This window comes from Vulpes lagopus, chromosome 9 (assembly GCF_018345385.1).
Source record: "Vulpes lagopus strain Blue_001 chromosome 9, ASM1834538v1, whole genome shotgun sequence".
Taxonomy (NCBI): Eukaryota; Metazoa; Chordata; class Mammalia; order Carnivora; family Canidae; genus Vulpes; species Vulpes lagopus.
Window position 1 is genome coordinate 38,878,104 of NC_054832.1, and position 22,833 is coordinate 38,900,936.

General features: G+C 44.6%; 1 protein-coding gene across 8 annotated transcripts in view; it reads right to left on the bottom strand.

The window, feature by feature from the left end:
• CPQ (carboxypeptidase Q) overlaps positions 1-22,833 on the bottom strand; it is a 398,816-nt gene that overhangs the window by 35,130 nt on the left and 340,853 nt on the right. For 4 of the 8 annotated variants that reach the window (XM_041769090.1, XM_041769085.1, XM_041769083.1 and 1 more), the window contains one exon: positions 4,739-4,798. The exons of 2 other annotated variants lie outside the window; for them this stretch is intronic. In XM_041769090.1, coding sequence (XP_041625024.1) covers positions 4,739-4,798 — 60 coding nt within the window. Of the gene's footprint in view, positions 1-3,177; positions 3,770-4,738; positions 4,799-22,833 lie in introns of those variants that run through there. 2 more of the 8 variants (XM_041769089.1, XM_041769087.1) reach the window with 2 other exon arrangements.

The following is a 22,833-nucleotide window of genomic DNA, read 5'->3' on the forward strand; positions in this document are numbered from 1 at the left end:
GGGGTTCCGCTCCCTCTGGTTTACTCCCTAGCTGGCTCGCTCCCCTCTTGCCTCTGTGCTGCTTCCTCACTCCACGTGTCTCCTCCGGCCTGTGCTGGAATCGCGGGGGCTCCGTCCTCGAGCCTCTCCTCCTCTCTGGACTCCTTCCTGTGGGGCCCACGCAGCAGTGGCTGCTGTTGACGATTCTTGAACGGCTTCTCCAGACCGTGTCTCCTCCCTCGCTTCACGCTTCCTACCTGACACGTCCACCTGCACGTCTACCAGGTGTCTCAGGCTTCACGTTCCCCAGACGGGCTCCTCCCTTCCCGAGTCGGCTCCAAGCACAGCCTTCCACCTCCCAGTTTAGGTCAGCTCCAGCTCCCTGTTCTCCGACCACAAAGCTGGAGTCTTTTGGAATCACCTGTGACTTGTCAACCTACCAAGGAATCATGGAGGCTCGACATCCCGAGCACATCCCAAACTCGAGCGGGTCTCACACCTCCGCTGCTGGGACAGCCTGGTCCAAGCTCCCTTGACCTCCCGGTGACGGCGCTGGGGCAGTAGCCTGCTCATCACGGGTCCCGTCGGGTCTGCTCTCAATACAGACACCGGTGTGACACGGCCCAAGTACAACAGACCACATCACTCTGCTCTAGGCCCCGTCATGGTTCCCGTTTCACTCACTCAAAGCCCAAGTCCTAACCAGTGTCCAAAGCCCTGCATCGTCGAGACTCCACTCTGCTGTGCTCTCCCTCGTGGTCCCCACCCCCCCCAAACCCCCCACTCCCGGCTCCGAGCTCTGGCCACGCCGTCTCCTTGCAGGACCTGGGGCGCGTCAGGCAAGGCCCTGCCCTGCCTGGTTGCTCCGGCCCTGCCTTCTGCTAGGACGCTCCTGCCCGGTTACCTGTTCAACATCCTCACTTCCTCGCTACATCTGTACAAATCTTGTCTTCTCAGAAATACTTGCCCTGACCACTCTGTCTAATACCACAGCCTGGGGAGCCTGGGTGGCTCATGGGGCGCCTGGGGGCTCCACGGTTGAGCACAGCCTTCAGCCCAGGCCATGACCCCGGGGTCCCAGGATCGAATCTCGCATTGGGCTCCCTGCTTGGAGCCTGCGTCTCCCCCTGCCTGGTCTCTGCCTCTCTCTGTCTCTCTCATGATTAAATAAATAAAATCTTAAAAAAAAAAAAATACCGCAGCCTGTCTCTCCCTGCCTCTGGCTCTCTTAATTCCCCTTACTCTTCTCTACCTTCCCCCTTCCCTAGCACTTGCCACCTTCTAACGTTCTGTAGTTTGCTTGTCTATCATTTGTCCTTCCCACACTTTTCCTTTCCCACCCCTTTCCTTACATCCAATAGAACTTTCCTCAATGATGGAAACGCTCTATATCTGCGCTGCCCAATACAGGAGCCGCCAGCTGCCTGTGGCTGTTGAGTGCTTTGGTTGCTAGTGCAACTCAGGATTCCAGTTAAGTTTCATTAATTTTCATCTATATTTTAATTAATCAATTAATTAATTAATTTATTTATTTTTATTTATTTTTATGTGAACCCGTTTATTGCATTCTTTTTTTTTAAATTTTTTATTGGTGTTCAATTTGCCAACATATAGCATAACCCCCAGTGCTCATCCCGTCAAGGGCCCCCCTCAGTGCCCACCACCCAGTCATCCCCACCCCCCTGCCCACCTCCCCTTCCACCACCCCTAGTTCGTTTCCCAGAGTTAGGAGTCTCTCATATTCTGTCTCCCTTTCTGATATTTCCCACTTATTTTTTCTTTACATTTTAATTTAAATAACTACATGTGGCTAATGGCTAACCGCATCAAAAGCAGCTCTAGAACCTGACTGCCATGAGAACCGGGGACTTTGTTGCATTCACCAAGCCCTCATGAACACCCAGCAGAGTGTCTGACACATACGTACTCAGCGAAAATGTGTTAATGAATAAATGATCAAATCCAAGGCCAACTTTTCCAAGGCCTTGCCATCTATCATGGGATGATTAAGGGGCAGAGCCCAAGATTCATCACTTAAGAAATCCACCTCTTTCCCAGCATATCAAGGAGAGATCCAGAAATCCGGGCAGGTGCTTTCTGGCAGGCATACTCCGTAAAGATGCACAGTGCCTCATTTTTGGTTTTCCTGATTTTACAAACACATCTACTCACGCATATAAATTGGGGAAACAAACAATCTCTCCTGCACAGAATCCAAGCCTCTAGTCTCTGCCAACATGTAACCAACCTGGTTCATTTGTGGCCATCATCAGAATGCAGGGCAGATGCTCTCCATGCTCATGGTCTTGCAGAGGAAGGCTAATATAAATCTATAAAGTATTGCACCGTTCCAAGGGTGAGGAAGGTGAGGGAACACTTTGTCATTCACAGATGAAAAGGTTGTGGTCATAAACTATACGGTTTCATGCAGCTGCATCCCGGAAACCAAACACAATTACCAAATAGCTATGGAAATTTACGTGGTTTGGGTAGAATGAAAGTTGATATAGGAAATTAAACAACCATTGAGTGAACGAAGTTCTAAAAGCTATTTCGGAAATGAAATATGAAATCAGCCTTGGGGTGTTATGCTGTATGTTGGCAAATTGAACTCCAATAAAAAAAAATATATATATAAAAATAAATAAATAAATAAATAAATAAATAAATAAATAAATAAATAAATATTTTAAGAAAAATCAACCTCGTGATACCAAATCAGGAATTTCAAACTGTTTTCTTCCAAAATCTTATTTTGAAGACCCATAAAACCAAAGTTTTCAGCTGTACTAAGGTAGCAAGGAAAAGTTACAAGTGCTTTACTAAACTGCAATAAAACTAAGGATTAGGCAATATTCTGCTTGTATTATCTGCTTAGTTCCTTAGGTTCCTTGTAAAAGTAGCAGCTTGTTATGTCTATAATTTCCTTTAAAATACTTCAGAATAGGGGATCCCTGGGTGGCTCAGTGGTTTAGCGCCTGCCTTTGGCCCAGGGCGTGATCCTGGAGTCCCGGGATCGAGTCCCACGTCAGGCTCCTGGCATGGAGCCTGCTTCTCCCTCCTCCTGTGTCTCTTCCTCTCTCTCTTTCTATGTCTATCATGAATAAATTAAAAAATAATAAAAAAATACTTAGGAATAGATCTGTGCACCAAGGTTTACAGCAACATTATTCACAACAGCCCAAAGGTGGAACCAATCCAAATGTCCATTGAGCGACACACAGACAACGTGTGGCATACACATACAAGGGAGTATTACTCGGCCTCCAAAAGAAATGAACTTCTGATACGTCCCACAAGGGAAGTGAAACATGAAGACATTTGCCAAGTAAAATGAGGCAGATGCAAAACGAGAAATACCGTAAGGTCCTGCTTACGTGATGGACCCGGGGAAGTCAACTTCACAGACCCAGAAAGTAGAAGGGGGTTGTGGTGGAATGGAGGTTGCAGAGAAACAACTATCATTACTGTTTTATGGGCCCACCGTTCTGAGTTTTGGGTTGGGAAGATGAAAGCGTTCTGGAGAGGGACGGTGGTGATGGGTAACAGCGTAAATTCCGCAGAGCAGTACCCTTAAAAGTGGTTATGAGGGTGGGTTTCACGTCACTTCTATTTCACTACCACAGCAGAGTAGGTGGGCATCGCAGCGCGACCCTGCGTGCCCATTGCTGGGGCGAGCTGCAGCCAGGTGCAGCCTTCATCCCCTGCATGAAGCACACCCAGCGTGGTCCTTCCAGTTAGCTACCGGCGCACGTCTGCGCTTTCTGCATCTCAATCCGCAAGCAATGCCCTGCCAATCAACAGAACTGAAAGTCACTAATGTTTTGGTTTTTTTTTTAAATTGAAGAAATTAGTAGTCTGCTACGTGACTGTTAGGAATGGGCACTCACTAGTGAAATCATAAGTATTTATTATATTTACATGTGGATTGGCAAGAATATTTTAGGGATACCCGCCCACGCTGGCTCCACAAAGCATAAGGATCCAGTTAGGCCTGTATCCTTTAGGGGTGATGGTTTTGGCTAAATCCCTTTAAATAGTCCTATGCCACTGGAGGGTATGATGCTGAGTGAAATAAGTCAATCGGAGAAGGACAAACATTATATGGTCTCATTCATTTGGGGAATATAAACAATAGTGAAAGGGAATAAAGGGAAAAGGAGAGAAAATGAGTGGGAAATATCAGAAAGGGAGACAGAACATGAGAGACTCCTAACTCTGGGAAACGAACTAAGGGGGTGGAAGGGGAGGTGGGCTGGGGGTTGGTGTGACTGGGTGACGGGCACTGCACTGAGGGGGGCACTTGACGGAATGAGCACTGGGTGTTATGCTGTATGTTGGCAAATTGAACACCAATAAAAAATAAATTTATAAAAAAATAAATAAATAAAATAAAAAATAAATAAATAAATTGTCCTATGCCCCAGCCAGAAGTACTGTACTGGGGGATCCTGGGTCCCTGGTGATACCGACCACAAGGGTGGCCGGATCCTGCCCCTGGAATCTTCATGACGGCCTTCAGTGAGTAGTTTGTGCAAATTGGGGGCCAGAACATCGAAACGTAGAGAGCTGGAACGTACTCAAGCTCATGGAGCTGGTCACATAAACCGTGTGTGTGTTCACCTGCTAATACATGTTCACTGGGCATGCATGTATCGGGCAGTATTTGCCCGAGATCTGTGTTCAACATAGCCTAGTGGTGAAGTCATCAGCTAAGCAGGGAACCCTTACCACTTCATCGGAGGCCACCATGACTTACCAAGAGGACCCGAAGAGTCACCCAGGGCCCGAACCAGTCCAGGTCAGCGGACAGTCCCAACTGCAGAGGCCAGAAGGGAATACTAGTGTCAAAGGATGAGAAAAACCAAGCCAGAATGAGACCGCTAATCCTGGGAATGCGCAATGGGTGGTACACTGTAGCGTTTACCAGTCTACCCTCCTCTCTGATTCTAGAGATGAGAAACTGGGGCTCGGACACCATTGAGGGATCTTCCCAACCACATATGCATTTCCTAAGCAGAAACTGGAGGGAAACCTTCGATATCATCATTATTTTAGAGTTGCCAGTTGCTGCACGATTATCAGCTGCCACACCTACTGCTAGGTGCTTTGACAGAGGGTTGCTGGTTTTCACAAAATCCCTGCAAAAACAGTAGTGCCATTCTCAGTGTTCAGAGGGGACTGAAATCCAGGGGAGTCATGCCAGCAGATGTGGCCGGAGCCCCCCTTATGGCCCCATCACACTTCAGCAAGCCTCCCGAGGGGTGGGCGTCCTGCTGCAGACAGGTCCCCGGGGGCGGGGGGGGAGCATGCTCCCTCCTGGAGGTGGTGGCCCAGGGGGCAGCCGGGCCAGCGATGGAGCGTCCTCCTCCTGCAGGCTGGCCGCCGGGCATGGTCTCCTGTCCCCCAGGTCCCAGCTTCAGCCAGGGGCTCACCCGAGGCCCCTGCTCAGGACCCGCTGCTGAGGAGCCGCCCGTTAGTCCCGGTTTCTTCAGTCCCCACCAGTGCCTCCCAGAACCCCCCCAAATAAATGGCCTGCCCCCGATTCTTGGCTTGGGGTGTTCCTGGGGGTGCCGCCCAGTGATGCCACAGCTGCCGGGCCACCTGCCTGCCAGGAGTGCGCTGCCCCATTCCGTGCTCAGTGGCGCTCTCCTCTGCGCAGGGGGAGCCCCGGGAGGTGGGGCTGGATGTCCCAGAGGGAAGTTCCTGGAGTTTCCCAGATGGCCCGGTGGCTTGGCCCTTGGCTCCGGCCCCGACCGCGTGGGATGGGTCAGCTCGGCGGACAGCAGCCTCCCAGACGTCACCCCTGGGCCGCAACCTGCACACTTGCAGTGGCACAGGGCCTGGCAGGTGCCCCCAAGCCCAGGGTCCTGGGATGGGGCCACATCGGATCCGCGTGGATCCAGTCCCCGGGCCTGGAGAGGGCGGCGGTGTGATGGGGAGGCAGGGGAGGCAGCTGGTCCCCCCACAGGTGAGGCAACTAGACCCCCGCAGGTAGGGCAGCTTGACCCCCTGCAGGTGAGGCAGCTGGGCCTCAGGGAGGCCAAGTGCTGCATCAGAGGGCACAGTGGACCCCTGAGCTCAGCCCTTCTGCTCCCCAGGTCGTGCTCCTCCTGAAAACACCCCAACCCGAGCCCTTGAGACTGTGAGTCAAAGACCTAAGTGGAAGGACACTTGTCACCCGTGTCCCAGAGCAGTGGCCTCGGGCTCCTTGCTGAACAGAACCAGCCCCCCCGCCCGGCGGCTGCTGGGCCCGTCACAGGCCCGTCCGCCCGCATCTTCGGGGGCGCCTGACCCACACGGTGCCGCTGCTCCAGCTGCGCAAACGTGGCCCGAGTTTTCTGAGCGCCAGGCCCGTCCAGACGGAGGCCCCAGAGGTCCCGCGGCGTCCCTGAGCTCAGAGGGGCCTGGGGACCCCAAGTAAGCACCGGCCTCCGACGCTGCTCCAGTTTGAGGGGACTTTGGCTTTTACAGCAAACCAAACGCTCGGGGCTCGTGCTGGTTTGGGGGGGACCCGACGGCCAGGTGCGCCCATATACCTTTACTGTCCAATATGAGACGAGCTGTCAGCAAAGGGGGGGACAGCGAGAGACGGGGGGGACAGCGAGAGAGGGGGAGAATCACCAAGCAAATAACGAGGTACTGAAGGGCCAAATAAGCGGGAGAGCGGTCTGTGGGGAGGGCAGCTGGGACGTCCCTTCGTGTGGGCCTGTGTCTGTCGGTTTTAATCACTTACACACTAGTGGGCCACCTACAGGGAGCAGGGAGTTCCTTTGTTTGAAACCCTGTGAAGCCACCCTTTACCCCAGGACCCTAAGTCATGTTCATTTTGCCTGTGCCAACTCCTCCCTCCCAGTTCCGGCTTCTAGAACCCTCTATGGCAAAGAGAGTTAATGGCCAAATCAGCCTGAGCTGGAAGGAATGTGTGATTGATTAGTCACGTCGGGCCGGACTCCAAGCAGGATTGTCGCAGGAGAGCTGGGACCCACCTGCACCAGCCACCGTGCGCACAGCACGCCCCCAGGTGCTTTTGGAGGCCTTGCCATCATCTCCGAAACTATACTCTTTCTACGAATATGCAGGCTTCGCGGCTGCTGCTTCAATAGTTCAACTGACAACCAGCGGATCTCACCTTTTGCTTCTAAGCATCCTCAGAAACCATGACTTTAATTTAAGGGTGCATTTAAGAAGAAGCTCAAGTCAACGTCTGCCAAGCCCTCTGAAGATGAGGAATATCACACACGCCAAGAACCACCGACAGCGATCACGCCCCGGCGTTCCTTCACAACCCAAGTGCGGCTGGGGGTCACGCTAATCAAGGTGCCTTACCGACTCAGTGAATGGAAGGACCTGTAGCTTCCCACATGATGATTCTGTGAAACGACCGCATACAATTCATAGTGATTTAAATCCATTACGAATTTTAACTTCAAAATCACTTACTTCTAAAACTTACTTGGGAATCTTAAAAGAATTTTCACACTTGTTTTGAAATCATTCAATAAGCAATCACTCGGTTTCATCTTTTCACCTCTTCTTCCCAGGCACACGTGGTAGGGCCATGCCTTTTTTTTTTTTTTTTTTTGTAAATTTATTTTTTATTGGTGTTCAATTTGTCAACATACAGAATAACACCCAGTGCTCATCCCGTCCAGTGCCCCCCTCAGTGCCCGTCACCCAGTCACCCCCACCTGCCGCCCTCCTCCCCCTCCATCACCCCTAGTTTGTTTCCCAGAGTTAGGAGTCTTCATGTTCTGTCTCCCTTTCTGATATTTCCCACTCATTTTTCCTCCTTTCCCCTTTATTCCCTTTCACTATTATCTATATTCCCCAAATGAATGAGAACATACACTGTTTGCCCTTCTCCGATTGACTTACTTCACTCAGCATAATACCTTCCAGGTCCCTCACATCAAAGCAAATGGTGGATATTTGTCGTTTCTAATGGCTGAGGAATATTCCTTCGTCTACATAGACCACAGCTTCTTTATTGGCAGGGCCACTCTATCGGCCCTTTCCCACTCCCAGAAAGCCACCGGAATCAAGAGGCTGCCCAGAATATTGTTTTCATCGATAATAACAATAATAACACTATGTTCTAAATAGCTCAAGTGTGCAACCTTTTTACCTATCCTATCTACTTGACTTTTATTTAATACACGTCCCTATAGTATCATTCCCAAATTATAGATGTGAAGTGAGCTTACTGAATAAACGGCAGAGCTAGGCCCCAAACCCAAGCAGTGTGACTGAGTCCACACTCCCATTCCTGATCTGCCTGGCTCCTGTTCCATCACCATGGATTCTCTGGCCAAGTTAAGCCCATTTCCCTTCTGCACCGTAACCATGTCCTACTCCGTTGCTCTTCTCTTCTCTTCTCCTGGCCTGGCCTAAGCCTTCCCTTGTCCTCCATGTCTGAGGTCTAGAATGCCTCACAGCTCTGCTCAACTGTGCCGTCTTCACACATCTTCGCTATTGCTGCACTCCATCCACTCCTACATTTTTGATACTTACTGATATATTCCTCTAGGCTGTTGGTCGCCCATTCAATCTACAAGTAACTCTTGAGGATCTACAATACCCCAAGGAGTCCTCGGGCACTAGAGTCCGTGTTGAATAAGGTTTCCTCTGATGACGTTTGCGTTGCAGCAGGTAATGCAGGTAAACTTACTTGAGATACCATCTCACTCCATTCTCCCCTAATTTTCTAACCCTAGGAGGTCTACACTGCCATGGAGTACGGTACTTGCGGAATCCTCTAAGAGGGAACCTGTGAAGGAATTGTAGGGAGGAAACGCCTGGGGATTGGTTTCCTGTGTATGCTTAAAGCAAGACCCGAAATATCCATTTCTCAGGGATAAGCCCGGAGAGCCCCATCACACTTGGGAACAACATTTTAAGAAGTTTAGAATTATTGTGCTCACTAATATGTTTTCCCTTCCTTTGATCTTTTCCTTGAGGACAACTAGAACTGCTCTTATAGCATTTCAGGGGTGGTGAGAATTGAGAACTAGGAGAAACCACTTGCTCAGAAAAACGTATTTTGAGACTTTTTACTATGACCAAAATGAACAAGGGTGGAGTTAAACTCATCAAAACATTACACCTTTCCCTTCCAAGTCTGATAGGAAGTGATCAGAGAGCGAGTGTTAGGAATCCCTTGAGAGAACTCATCCTAGGATATTCGGCATCTTGGGTGTTTTTAAAACTTGATTTAAAAAATACTTGAAAAAAATAAAAAATAAAAATAAAAAAATAAAAAATACTTGGTTTCTGTGTTAAATTAAACTTATATTTAACAGGCCTATGGCAGTCTCCCGCACAAAATTTTTCTCTGGATTTTGTACACACACACACAACCTCACGTTATTATAGAGTTGAGTTTGCATATCTCCCTTGAGGAATCATGAGATACCCATGGCTGTTTCTAGGACCTTATTTGCATAAATCCCCCCTTTCCCTATTTGAGGACAGGTGAAGGGAAACTTAGGACTCTTGCCAACTCTTCTAGTGACCTAAGATCAAACTTCCTCCATAGGACAGACAGTGTAAGAGCTCACCTTGCGCCAAGGAACGCAGCGAATCTGTGTCATGCCTTAGGACTCAATCTAAAGAGAATTTTAGTAATAAGCAGGGGTATGGTACTGGATAATGTTATCTAGATTTAGCTCTCAAAATGTGTCTCTCAAAAGGAATCTTTCTCAAAGGTCTATGAAAACACAGTGACCTTGGAGGAATAAGGAAAATTTTCTGTAGAGAGTTAATATCTAGAGCTGGTAAGGAGAAGGGACTGTGCCTCCTCTCGCAAGAACCTAGAAGCAGTCTGAGGGGGAGAAAGGCACTGGAGAAGCCTTCTGAAGTTGGTATAGGACATGACATGGTAGGATGTGGCCCCACTATGCTACATACCTTGAGAGCAGAGACTGTCTTGCCTGTGACTGACTCTGTAGGATTTAGGACAGTGATTGCCTCATGGGAGAAATCCGATTAATGTTTTATAGCTGAATTGAATGGAAAGCGGAGGCAAAAAGTCATGATCAAAAAAGAAGAGTGGGTAGTGCAAAGTTAGAAAGACTGTACTGTTTGTGTATTCCCCACTGTCTACACCAATGTATCATGAGACCCCACTGATATCGGAGGGAGGGGAGTAGGGAAACTTTAAAAATACAGTAACTGGAATAATGAAGAGGAAAGAAGCTGTGATAGAGACACACATAAAAAGGCTACATCTCCTAGCTTCCTTGTATCTAGATGGGGCTGTGCAACTAGTCCTGGGCAAAGGCGTTTGGACAGAGGTCACACATGCTACTTCATGGCCTGGCCCCATAAACCTCTTTTATATCCTTCCAAGTTCATCCTCTCTGTCTTTGTCTCTCTCTCTCATTGTTTGGTTGACCATATGCAGAAGTTTCAGTGGAAGACTTTAAGGGTCTACGGCCTTAGGGCAGGCAGAGCAAGGACAGCAGATAGGAGAAGTCTGGCTACCTGAAGAACTGTGTGGTACACAACAGCCCTTCCCCAACACTGATCCCCACCGGACTGTGACATGAGTGAGAATTAATGTTTCTTAAGTCACTGACATGGGGGTGTTTGTTATAGCTGCCAACATTACATACCCTAGCTGACACAGAGGCCATTGGATTCTGATTCCTGAGGCCTCTGATTCCTGAAGGAAGTACGACTAGGAAATGGGGATTACTAGAACAAGGGGGTGCACGTTTGCATATGTATGTGCTAAATCAAATGCAACTTATTTTTTTATTTAAATTTTTATTTATTTATGATAGTCACACAGAGAGAGAGAGAGAGAGAGAGAGGCAGAGACACAGGCAGAGGGAGAAGCAGGCTCCACGCAGGGAGCCTGATGTGGGATTCAATCCCGGGTCTCCAGGATCACGCCCTAGGCCAAAGGCAGGCGCCAAACCGCTGCGCCACCCAGGGATCCCTCAAATGCAACTTATTAAGTATTTTCCATATGCAAGATGTCAGATGTATAGCAAGCAAGACATTTCAAAATTATTCTTTGTATACTCAAATTAAAATAATAGAGTATGAAGTTGACATATTCACCAAGTAGTCATGTCAGAGTGGCCACTACCAACTCTAGGTTCCTTATAATTATTAACTATTTTCCCTAAGCCCATGCACCAAAAAATAGTTCCCTACTGAAAAAAAGAAGGAACAGACTCACTGAGTAAAAGTACTTGCAGTCTCCTGAGAAGTCACATGGTGGAAGAGCCAAGCTCACTGGACTATTTTCTGGGCAGGAGCAGCACAACCCTATAGTTTGGGAAAAGTACACTGACAACTTTCTCAAGACTAGAACCACGGTGTTCAAATATGAGGCCTCGGAATAGCTCAATTCTCTCCCGGGATGTTAAGCTCCATTAAAACAAAACAAAACAAAACAAAACAAGCAACTCAGCTCATTGCCCAGAGAAGTGGGTACAGACAGAAGGCACCAACTACTGTGGGGGTGGGCTAAGTTCTATGAGGAAAGCGTATCTCACTAGAGAGCTTCCGGAGGCATACCTCCTTGACTCCATAGATGCCTGCGTGAACCACCAAGGGATCTTGAGCCATGAGGGATCACGTTCCCTTAGTCTCCTCTCTGCAGGAAATAGCCTTTGCCCAAACCAACCCCTTTTGTTTTACTCCTTTGCCATAAAGCAGGGTAGTAAGAGGTAATGGTTCGACTCCCTACAACGATCCGTAAATCTCATCCACTCTTTACCCCTTGGCCATCTTCACCCATGAGGACTCAACCTCTTGGGCACATATCAAATGCCACCTCCTCCAAAAAGCCTTTGCTGAGTTTTTCTCAATGAGGTTTAAACTTAACCCTCTTTTCAATTTCTATAGCACTTGTAAGTTTTATCATTAAAATGTTTTTCCTAATTATTAAGGTATGTTCATGTCTTCTTTCCCTTGTTAGGTGGTGACCTTGAAGGAAAGGCTATATTTTATTCCAAGACCTAATTCAATCACAAAGTCCAGTTGACCCTTAAACAATGAAGGATGGGGTTAGAGATGCCAAATTCCTCTGCAGTTGAAAATCTACATATAACTTTTGATTCCTCAAAAACTTTACTACCAAAAGCCCACTGTTGACTGGAAGCCTTGTCAGTGACAGCAGTGGCCAGTTAACACATGTTTTGTACATTATATGTATTATGTACTGTATTTCTACAATAAGGTAAGCCAGAAAAAAAGAAAATGCTATTAAGAAAGTCACAAGGAAAATACATTTGCAGTGATGGACTGTATTTATAGAAAAAGATCTATGTATAAGTGGACCCACACAGTTCACAGCTGTGTTTTCAGGGGTCAATTGTAGATATTTACTATTTTTATTTTTTAAAGATTTATTTATTTATATTCATGAGAGAGAGAGAGAGAGAGAGAGAGAGAGAGGAGAGGCAGAGACACAGGCAGAGGGAGAAGCAGGCTCCATGCAGGGAGCCTGACGTGGGACTCGATCCCAGGTCCCCAGGATCAGGCCCTGGGCTGAAGGTGGCACTAAACCGCTGAGCCACCTGGGCTGCCCCAAATTATAGATATTTAATAAATATTTTGAATTGACTTTCAAGGCTGTCTCTCTCATAGAGTAAGAGAATAAGGTTGGGTATAAGGTTGACATCTCAGGACATGGAAACTATTTCCTTGTCTCTTTGTACTCTGGACTACTACTCCATGTGTTCAAATCCGGACTCTACTATTTATAAGTTATATGACTTGGCTAAGGTACTTACCTCTCACATTATTAGTTTCCTCACCCATTGAATGGGATTAATAAGATTATAGATGTAAAACACTTAGAAAGTGGTTACCATATAGTAAGAAATCAATAAATGTAATCATCATCAGTATTATCCCCACCATAATTTCACTAGAAAATTGTTGATGGTATTTATTTGTTTGTTTGTTTGTTTATTTATTTATTTATTTATTGGTATTTATTATCTTAAACAGGGATAGCAAACCCAAATGCCTTTAGGGTCCAGGCAGGTAAGGTAAGTGAGTGAAATAAAGTAACGGCAAAATTGTTGGAGTTCAGAACTAAGTGGTAAGAAAAACAAGAGGCCAATCAGTATATATATGTAGTAATATATATGTATATATATGTATATATTATATATATTTTATATGTACATATACACAAAAATATTATGATTAATACTATGTTATAAGCCACCGGAACACAGAGAATGAGTACCAAACAGCCATGACGCTTGCTGACATTTCCTGAGTGAGCATGTTAAGATGTTATTATATGAGCTGAACCTTACAAGATAAGCAGATATTACCTAAGAGGATTAGAAAGGAATAATGTTAGAAGCAGAAGGAAAAGGAAATAAAAGGAAGAACTGTGAAACAATTTGGTATATTGAAGGAACTTCTAAAAATGTGTTCTGGCTAGAGTGAAGGCCCACATGGAAACCTGGTCATGGGGCAGACAGTTTGGCAGATGTCAGGTCATGAAGGACCTTATATGCTCAAGTTTGCCTAGAAAGCAATGGGAAGCCACATTTTAAGAAGATAACTAGGAGCAATGTGCTAACGAGGAATTTTGTGCGCTTTAACTGAAGCAACAGCATAGTGAATAGAGAAAGGGCCACATTTTGAAGGTAGAATTAGCATATCTTGGGGATCAATTGAGTAGAAAGGGCTGAATAAGGAAGAAAGGTCTGAGTCAATGCCGAGCCTTCAGGTTTGTGTGACTAGGATGTTAACTTGCTGTTCCTGGAGATGGACTGGAGTGAGAGTGGGAGAAAAGTTCAGCTCTGGGCCTGTTGAGTTTAGGTACCTATTGGACATCCACATGGTAATGCTATGTGGATTTTAACACCTGGACATGTAGAACTGGGAATTTCTAGTTATCTTTTAGGAACACTGATCAGAGTAAGAAGATAAGAGTCCAAGGATGACCCCTAGCACATACTAACACTTAAGGGACCAACACAAGAAGAGGAATCTGAAAAGGAATGGAGGAGAGGGAGGGGCAAAATTAGGGAAGAGAAATGTACCAAAGCTAAGGAAGTAAAGAGCGTCATTTAACCCAAAACCAAATGAGTCCTTGGAAGGGGAGCTAGTCTTGGTGGACTTCTCCAGGTGGGATTCAGCCTGTAGTGCAGAAAGGAGTTAGTGGGAGGAGACCTGCTTGACTGGAAAGAAAAAGAGCTGGAGGGCCACGGAGTCATGTAAAGATGCTTACTTTTTTTTTTCTAATGGAAAAGACTTGAGAATATTTTATAATCCGAAAGGAAAATTTTATAGAAGAGAGAAAACTGAAGCTATGGAAGATATAAAGTCACCAGTTTGAGGGGGTCGGGAGTACAAGTTATAGGACACAGAGCATAACCCTGGAGAAGACGGACATATATCCTATTGTATCCAAAAGGGAGAGTGGGAATGGATGGATAAGGGACTGCCCCTTGCCGAGCAGGGAGGGAAATGGAGAGTGGGAGAACGAGGTCACTGCTGGAAGTCTGGCAGAGAAACTGCTGGAGGACATGCAGCAGGAGGCCTCATCGAGGGCCCAGCTAAGGTTAGAGGCCGTGACTTTGCACCGTTGGCGGCGTATGTGACTTTCCCAAGCAGCCTTGATTGTCCAGCACAGACGAGGCAAAGGAGGCCGGTGAATGAATTGGTCCAAGATGTCTGGACATCAGAGGAAAAAACTCATGCTCATGAGCTGTTTAGTGATTTCCTCAGCTTGAGATTTCATTATGCGTCTGAACAATTTGCAAAACTGCAAATCATCTGAGGTTTTCCCCAAGCCGTGTTGAATACTAATTCATCTAGATAGACAGTGGAACCTGCAAGGGAATTGGAGCCTTTAAACTCAATTCTCTCTTGACACTTGAGAAATGAATGGAGAATTATGTGTCCAATTCTTAATCCTTGGAGAGCCAAGCACAAAAGTGTTTTATAAGAGTTATCAGAGAAGAGTTTTATTCTCAGAATGCTCATTCTGGAAAAAAAAGAAGACATTTCTTTTTTAAAAAAAGGAGCAAGAAGGCTTTCACAAGCCTCTAGCAGGAGAAGGAGTTGACCAAGGACATTCCCAACCTTGGGCAAGCCTCACACCCTATGGTGCTCTCGGTACTGGTGTGACCAGACTTGGGGCTTAAAGTAGAAGACAGAGAAATAGTGAGCAAATGGTTTCCCTTGAAGATCTCATATTCTGATGGTTGGTTCAAAGTCTCAGGAAGCTGAGTCAAGGAGTTCAGGCAGGAAGAGGGGCCACCGTCCTCTGCCCAGAGCAATAAGCATCAAGTGTGAGCTCAATCTCCAGCCTCATCTATGCCGATCATGGCTTCCTTCCCACACCTCTTGAAGAAGAATCAATCCCTCTCTACCATTTCTGCACAAGTGCCTGTTGGAAAAAGAGTGCACTCCTCCCCTCACACCCTGACCCCATTTTACGTTTATGCGAAAATGAACGTTTCATAGGCTTTAAACTCATGCTTCTGGAGAATAGAACCATGGCTGACAAGCGATTTCCGATGGACTTAAGAGGTAATAGGTCTTAAAACTAAGTGTTGCACACAGTGTTCTACCGGGTTTTCATCCTACCTATTTTCTCTTTAGTTATGAACAAAGAAAATCTTCTGGAACATTGGCTGCTTCTCTTTATAATTTCAATACAATGTGTCAATATATGTGCAATACATACATACATAATCAAATGGTAGGAATTCTGTGTTTTATTGGTTATCGGATTCAGTATTGAGGATAACTGCAGCTTCTCTGGGATGGAAATAAGTTCAGATGGGCCTGATATTTTATATTCATCCATCTATCCATCCACCCATCCATCCCTCACTTGAATAGACTTTGGCAACCATCTCATTTCCCTTGTTCTCCCTTATAATTCCCCTACTGACCCACTGCTTCATGGAGAGGAGTCCCTTTCTTCATTCTTCTTATGGTTCCTAGATCCCTACATGTCTCTAATGCCTAAATTCCTAAATGCTAGGGACACGCAAGCTGAGACCAGATGAACTAATCATAAACAAATAATGGCAAAGTGGAAGATTAATCTTAAGAAACCACACACACACACACACAAACCAGTACCTACAAAAAGAACCTGAAATATTCACGACAAAGAATCCTACTCTCCGTGGTCTGCCCTCCCTGCAGATAAGATTAAGATGTCCAAGTGTGGAGCTGTACCCCTTCCTGAGAACGCCTAATCTAGAGCAAGCCCCTGGTCCCTTGGACCCTCCTCAAATCCTCCCCTAACCCAAACCCCAATCCTCTAAGTTCTTGCTAACATTTCTGACCAAGACGCCTCATGGTTTCTCAGAGTGTGTGTCCCCTGCCCCCGCCACTGCAATGAGTAATAAACCTGCCTTGTTTAACCACACACATCTTCTTGAGCTTTGACAAAACAGAAGTTACAGGGGCTTTTTGGGCACTCTGCTCTGATGTGCAGTGTATACAGCGTTCAGAAAGAATGAGGTGGTTACATAAAGCAATGAGAAAGATTGCTCTAGCGAGGGTGGGCAAGGATGTTTCCTTTCAAAAGTTCCAATTCCAGAGAACCTCTTGAGAGCTTTCCCCCACTCAGCTCCTCTCTCTTCCATGAAGTCTTGCATGGAGGCACCCACACACTGACTCATGATTGGGATGGCTTTTGTGGTTAAACCTGACTCTCCATCCCATACAATATTCCAGGCCAGCTCAGCAGCTGTTTGTTATTTTCAGCAAGTCAAATATGGTTGACCTTCAAGGTCCTGAGTGTGGGAAATGTAAGACTTCCAAGGGTACCAGTTAGAGGGTGGTTTAGAAATGGGACATGTAATCTGGCGTCTCAGTATCTTTATAGAAATGAATTGAGACAGGATGAAGGTAAAGTAGAAAGTTAAGGGGAAAGTGTCTGAGGAGGTGGTTTTACAAACCATCATTTAGAACTGAGGGAAATTATAAAATGTTAAGGAAAATGCTAGGTTTTCTATGGATGTTTGGTTTTTGGAAATCTGTTACTTATGTAACAATGGTACCATGTAGAAATTAGTTTATTTTTACAAGTTGTGCCTCAATATTTGTCAGAGTCTTGGTATTATGTGGGTAGAAGGCAAAGATGACTATCTCCACTCACACACAAGAAGACTGAGTCATCGTAATAAGTCTCTCAACGCTGTGAAAGCATCATCAACAGGGTCCTGGAACTCACCCAGGTCTCCCCACTGCAGAGCACGTCAGCATCACCAAGCTGCTATTCATCCCAAGTAGATTGGTTGTTATCACTTTGGCTCTGAACCTGAAAACATTAATAATCTGGGAAAACAGTGCCTAGATCATGGAATTCTTAGTCACTAAGAATTGTTGACTGAGCACACGAGCAAGAACTCAGGACCAATCCTGTTCCTCAAACAATGGTTTCTGGACTCCCTACTTCTTAGTCATTAGGGAAACAAAAAAAAAAAATGCAGATTCTGGGTCCCACCCCAGATTTACTACATTAGTATCTCTGAGTGTGAGACTCAGGAATCTGTACTTTCAACAAGTTTTACAAGAGATTCTTAATTGTATGGTTTGGCTATTACTGGTCCAGGGTAGATAAGTGTTTGCAAAAGGCCCCTCCAAGTTAAAGAAAAGATCATCATCCCCAACACTCACCCTGAGTTGAGTTCAATACACGTAAGAGGCAGTGTTGAGAAGGAAAAGGTGGCAAATGTTTTCATCCAGGAATCGTCAAGCGAAAATTTGAGAAGGAGCCCTCTTACCTTTTAATGACTACAAAATAAGTGTATCTCCAGCAGAAAGGGACTCAATGTTTTTCAGATCTTTTCATAACAAAACTGCTGCTCTGATGCTCTTGGGGAACGAGGAGGAACCACACTGGAGTAGATGAAAGGGGTCTAGTAGACTATTGTGAGGTTAGAGGCTGCGGCCTTAGATCTGGTTCTTTTTTTTTTTTTTTTTTATTGGAGTTCAATTTGCCAACATATAACACCTGGTGCTCATCCCGCCAAGTGCCCCCCTCAGTGCCCATCACCCAGTCACCCCCACCCCCCGCCCACCTCCCCTTCCACCACCCCTAGTTCGTTTCCCAGAGTTAGGAGTCTCTCATGTTCTGTCTCCCTTTCTGATATTTCCCACTCATTTTTTCTCCTTTCCCCTTTATTCCTTTTCACTGTTTCTTATATTCCCCGAATGAATGAAACCATATGTTTGTCCTTCTCCGATTGACTTACTTCACTCAGCACAATACCCTCCAGTTCCATCCACATCGAAGCAAATGGTGGGTATTTGTCATTTCTAATGGCTGAGGAATATTCCATTGTGTACATAGACCACAGCTTCTTTATCCATTCATCTTTCAATGGACACCGAGGCTCCTTAGGTCTGGTCCTGATCAAAGGGGAGACCTAGGACTACATCCTGGATCATTACAATTGTGTCTAAGGCTGTACTTTACAAGACAAAGCAAACAAATGTGTAGCAAGGGGAGAGGGAGGCAAGGCGATTTTCTTAGCAGCAGGGGCTGCCTTGGTATCTGGGGGTGGTAATGTTATAAATTGTCTTTCTAAATAGAGGAGTTACCCGTAAGAGTTATTTCAAGCATAGCTTGAGCTTCACATTTTATAGCTAAGCTACATGCAAATACGTTCCTTTTCATCCTGCATGTGTAATAGTTTTAACCAAGCTATTCTTTAAGATATCTATGGCTAAAATTAATCGAGTTTGATGAAAATCATGCTACAGTCTGTTAGTCTAACGTAGCACTTTTAAAACCAGGTCTTAGGGATGCTTGGGAGGCTCAGAGGTTGAATGCCTGCCTTGGGGTCAGAGCGTGACCCTGGGGTCCTGGGATAGAGTGGCCCAGGACATTCCCAACCTTAGTCAAGGTTGCTTCTCCCTCTGCTGTGTCTGCCTCTCTTGAATGAATGAATGAATGAATGAATAAATAAATAAATAATCTTTAAAAAAATAAAATAAAACCAGGTCTTAGGTTTTGAGTGCAAAAATCTCTTGCAAACTCATACATGGCACACAACGGAGTGAAGGTCACAGAGTTAATCTCAATTATTCTCATTTTCACTGTAGGGATTGATATTCCAGTTCTTCAACAATTGTATAACATTGGAAAACTCTGTAAAATCACATTCTGGTTTTTAAAGAGACATTCCAGGCTATTCACTCTATAATAAGGTAAGCACACTGTATGCAATTTCTCTACACACTTGAGTCTCAATGCAGCACAACAGGTATGAAGTGAAGCCAATGAACCCTTTCGCTTCCTTTCCCCAAATGGTCATCGTGGACACAGATGTTTAAAATGTGCTACAGATGTGTAAACCAAGGTATATAGCTATTTATAAAATTAAAACTCCACTGATCAAAGATGAAATATTTATGTTTTTACCTCCCTACCAGCTTGGCAATTAGTTTGGTGAAAATTAACTCTTCCCCGTAGAAAATTTTATTACCACTGCTTTCACTTACTATCATTTCTTTTTTACCATTAACATTTTTAAGGCAAATACAGAGTATGAAATATTGTCAAAGAAGTAAATATTTTCTTTTCTGAAATCATAGTATGAAGAAAAAGGGTGGAAAAAAGCTCATTTTCTCTCCCTTCTTTGTTTTTAACTTCTGTTTGGATGTGAAATGTTTAATAACTGGAAGTCAAATACCCTCTGATGACAAAGAAATTTCCAGGATGATCTTATAAACTGTGATTGTGTACCACCAGAACAAAAGAGTAAACTATAGGTGTTTCGATTTAAAATTTGATCAGGTGCTCTAAATGTGTCACTTCTTTTTAAACGAGGTACTGCAAACAGGCAGTTTTAAAACCAGGTACAGACTCTGAATATAAAATATCCCACGCTAGCAATAACCTTTTGTGTTTTTTAGTGAGATCTTTTCAAATTAATCTTTCAACACTCATATTGAGAAATCCCAGTTCTTGTCAGTTCTCAAATTTAATGACAGCCTTTTGCATTTGTGAAGCTGAGGATTAGAATAAGGTAATGAATGCACACATTTGGCTAATTCAGTTTACCTTCAGTCCACAAAATTAATGCAACTGGCTTCCTAGTGGAAAAGCTTTTTAAATTTAAAATTCTGTTTTGGATTTCTTAATTTACTATTCAAGCTGTAATGCTAATTACCATTACAACAAAAAGATTAAAACAAAGAGAAAAGGCTGTGTTACTGTTTGGGGCGGTGAGGACCTGCTAGGAGGCAGGCAGGGGCGGTGAGGCTGGGTGAACGCGGGAACCTGGGCCCTAAGGCAGAGGTGGGAGGTGGTGGCCTCTGCACCTGGCACCTGGGAAGGTGTTCTCAGCCAGGCAGGCACCACAGGCTGTCTCGGTTTCCCTTCCGCTTTTTCACAGTGCAAGACCGTTCCTTCTGTCTCATGTAATTTGCAGCCATTATCATAGATAATGTGGAAGGCCTTGGCAGGTCACCTAATCCCCAGCCCTGCGCACAGAATGCCCCTGTTGAATATTTATGAGGCAGTTGTTAAGGGCGGGGGCCTGGAAAGCAAGCTATTAGCGCTCATGGTCATTTACCACTACCTGGGGGGCAAAGGACATCAAAAGAGCCTTAAAACGTAACCATAAGTAGAAAAATAAATAATGAAGGAATGCCATATTCTAGACATTTGACTAATTGTCAAATAATGAGGTTTATTAAAAACTTCCATAGCAGCTAGATTCTTCTTATGTTTGGGGCTCAGTGGCAAAGGCTCCGAACACCACCTGATGGTGGCTCTTCTGTGTAGGAAAATCTCAAAACAGGCTCTTCCCATGCCAGAGACAGAGCACACTTCCAAAACCAACCTGAAGGAAGCTTGATTTAGGTACCACAAATGTAATTAATACGCGACGGCGCAGTATACGCTTGATTAACGTCAGACTACATTCTTAGTACCCTTCTGGAACACTGGGAGTTTTGAGACATTTTAAGCTGGCTACACAGCAGAAATTGGAGAGAGGATCTAGCATTACTTGATACATGGATGATTTAGACAAAAACCCAGATAACTCAGGCCCCAAGTGGATTTGTGTGTATGTAGCTGGGTGTGTGTCTCTGGTGAATCAGGCTTCACTGACAGCAAAGCCTATGTGAACTAAGGAGCTGCCACTCTTCTCTGTTTTCAACAAAATCCCAGGGATGTAAAGAGAGCAGAGAAGGAAAATAGGCTTGCAGGAAAATAGCTAATTCAGATCTGTGTTGCACCTGCACCTCCTACCAGTTAAGTAAGTGCTTCTAGCTGGTCTTAGCCTCAGTTTCCTCTTCTGCAAAACAGAAATAGTAATATCCACCCATCCGGATATTAAGAAGAGAGGATAAAATGATGAATGTGATGCATTTGGCACCACACAGGTATTCAAGAAATATGAGCTTCCCTTTCCTTTCTGAACATCCTATAGTTGCATTTATATGTTCATTTCTAGAAGATAGACTATTTGAGCACATAGCAAGAATTTACCCTGGGTAGATTTGCATGGGTCTAAATGCAATCAAATTTTCAAAATATTTCTAACCCATTGAACAGTAGAGAAGGTTTTTTAAGTGCCAAGCAATTAAAAATTGCTTCCTCCATACCCTTCAGTTTAATAGCAAACCAGTAAAAAATTTAATGCTGGAGAAGAGGCACACTCATGCATCCTGTGTTCTCTGTTTGAAGGAAGTGGGAGCCTAGGATCTAACAACTTCTTCTCCAAGCTTCTCAAACTGCTCCTCTCCAATAAACATAAAAGAATTTTATGTAGGTTACTTCTTATTTTCTTCAGTCTGGTGGTAATTCATGTAGATATTAAGGCTAAGTAAGCATTACAACACACTTGATATTTTGAAGATTAAGAAATGCCATTAACCACCGCGGGTGAAACTACCAGTGACTTTAACCTCATTCTCAACTTCTGTGTCTCCTAATTCTTCTTTAAATAACCATTAAATAACTCCCTTCTAGTAGCTTTTCCGTAGAACTCACTTAACTGTTCATAATATTTTTAAAATTTAATATGATTAATAAAAATTTAATATTAATAAAATTTAGACAAAATTAATGTCTAAAAGCAACAGTACCTCTCTTCTAAATGAAAAAAACAAAACAAAACAAAACAAAACCCAAAACTAATGTTACTATGGTCACACATACCCAAGGTTAAATATTTAAGTAAAAACAGGAAAAAAGGGTCAACATTTCGGATATTGCCAACTATTCCAGGTGTTAAGATTAGAGACATAAAATACCTGAGTCGATGACTTGTAGATTCAGCTCACTTTCTGAGGTTCTAGATACTCCCTGAATAATATGGATTATAGAATGAAAAATCCTTATAGGTCAGGAAGAGATCCAAAAGAAAAGGCATAACTTCAGAGAGGGTCCCAGCGACTAATTACATACATATAATTTAAAAAAAATCTGATTAAAATCTTGACTAAGAACATGAGGAAATAAAACAGAATTAAGAAGTATGCAAAAAAACCCAGACAAAATCCAAGAGAAGCCAAGAAATATGCTATTAACAAAAGAATGCATAAAAAGCAGCAATTTACAAGGAAGTTTGGTGGGTATGTAGATGTGTTTGTGCTTATTCCGTGGCATGTGTGTACACACACACACACACACACAATGATGAGGAAAAGCAAAAAAGAATGGCTGTACAAGATGCAGAAACACATTCTCAGGCAAAATAATTATTTTTTTTTCCAGGCAAAATTAAACTCTTTAGTTCCAGGACAGCTGAGAAGCACACACTTGGGAAATGGCCCTGAGGGCCTGTGACCCAAGGCACAGGGAAGCACACGCCATGATATGAATGGCATCGTATGTACCTCTGTAATTGTCAACACATGTGGCATGCCAGCAGACTAGAA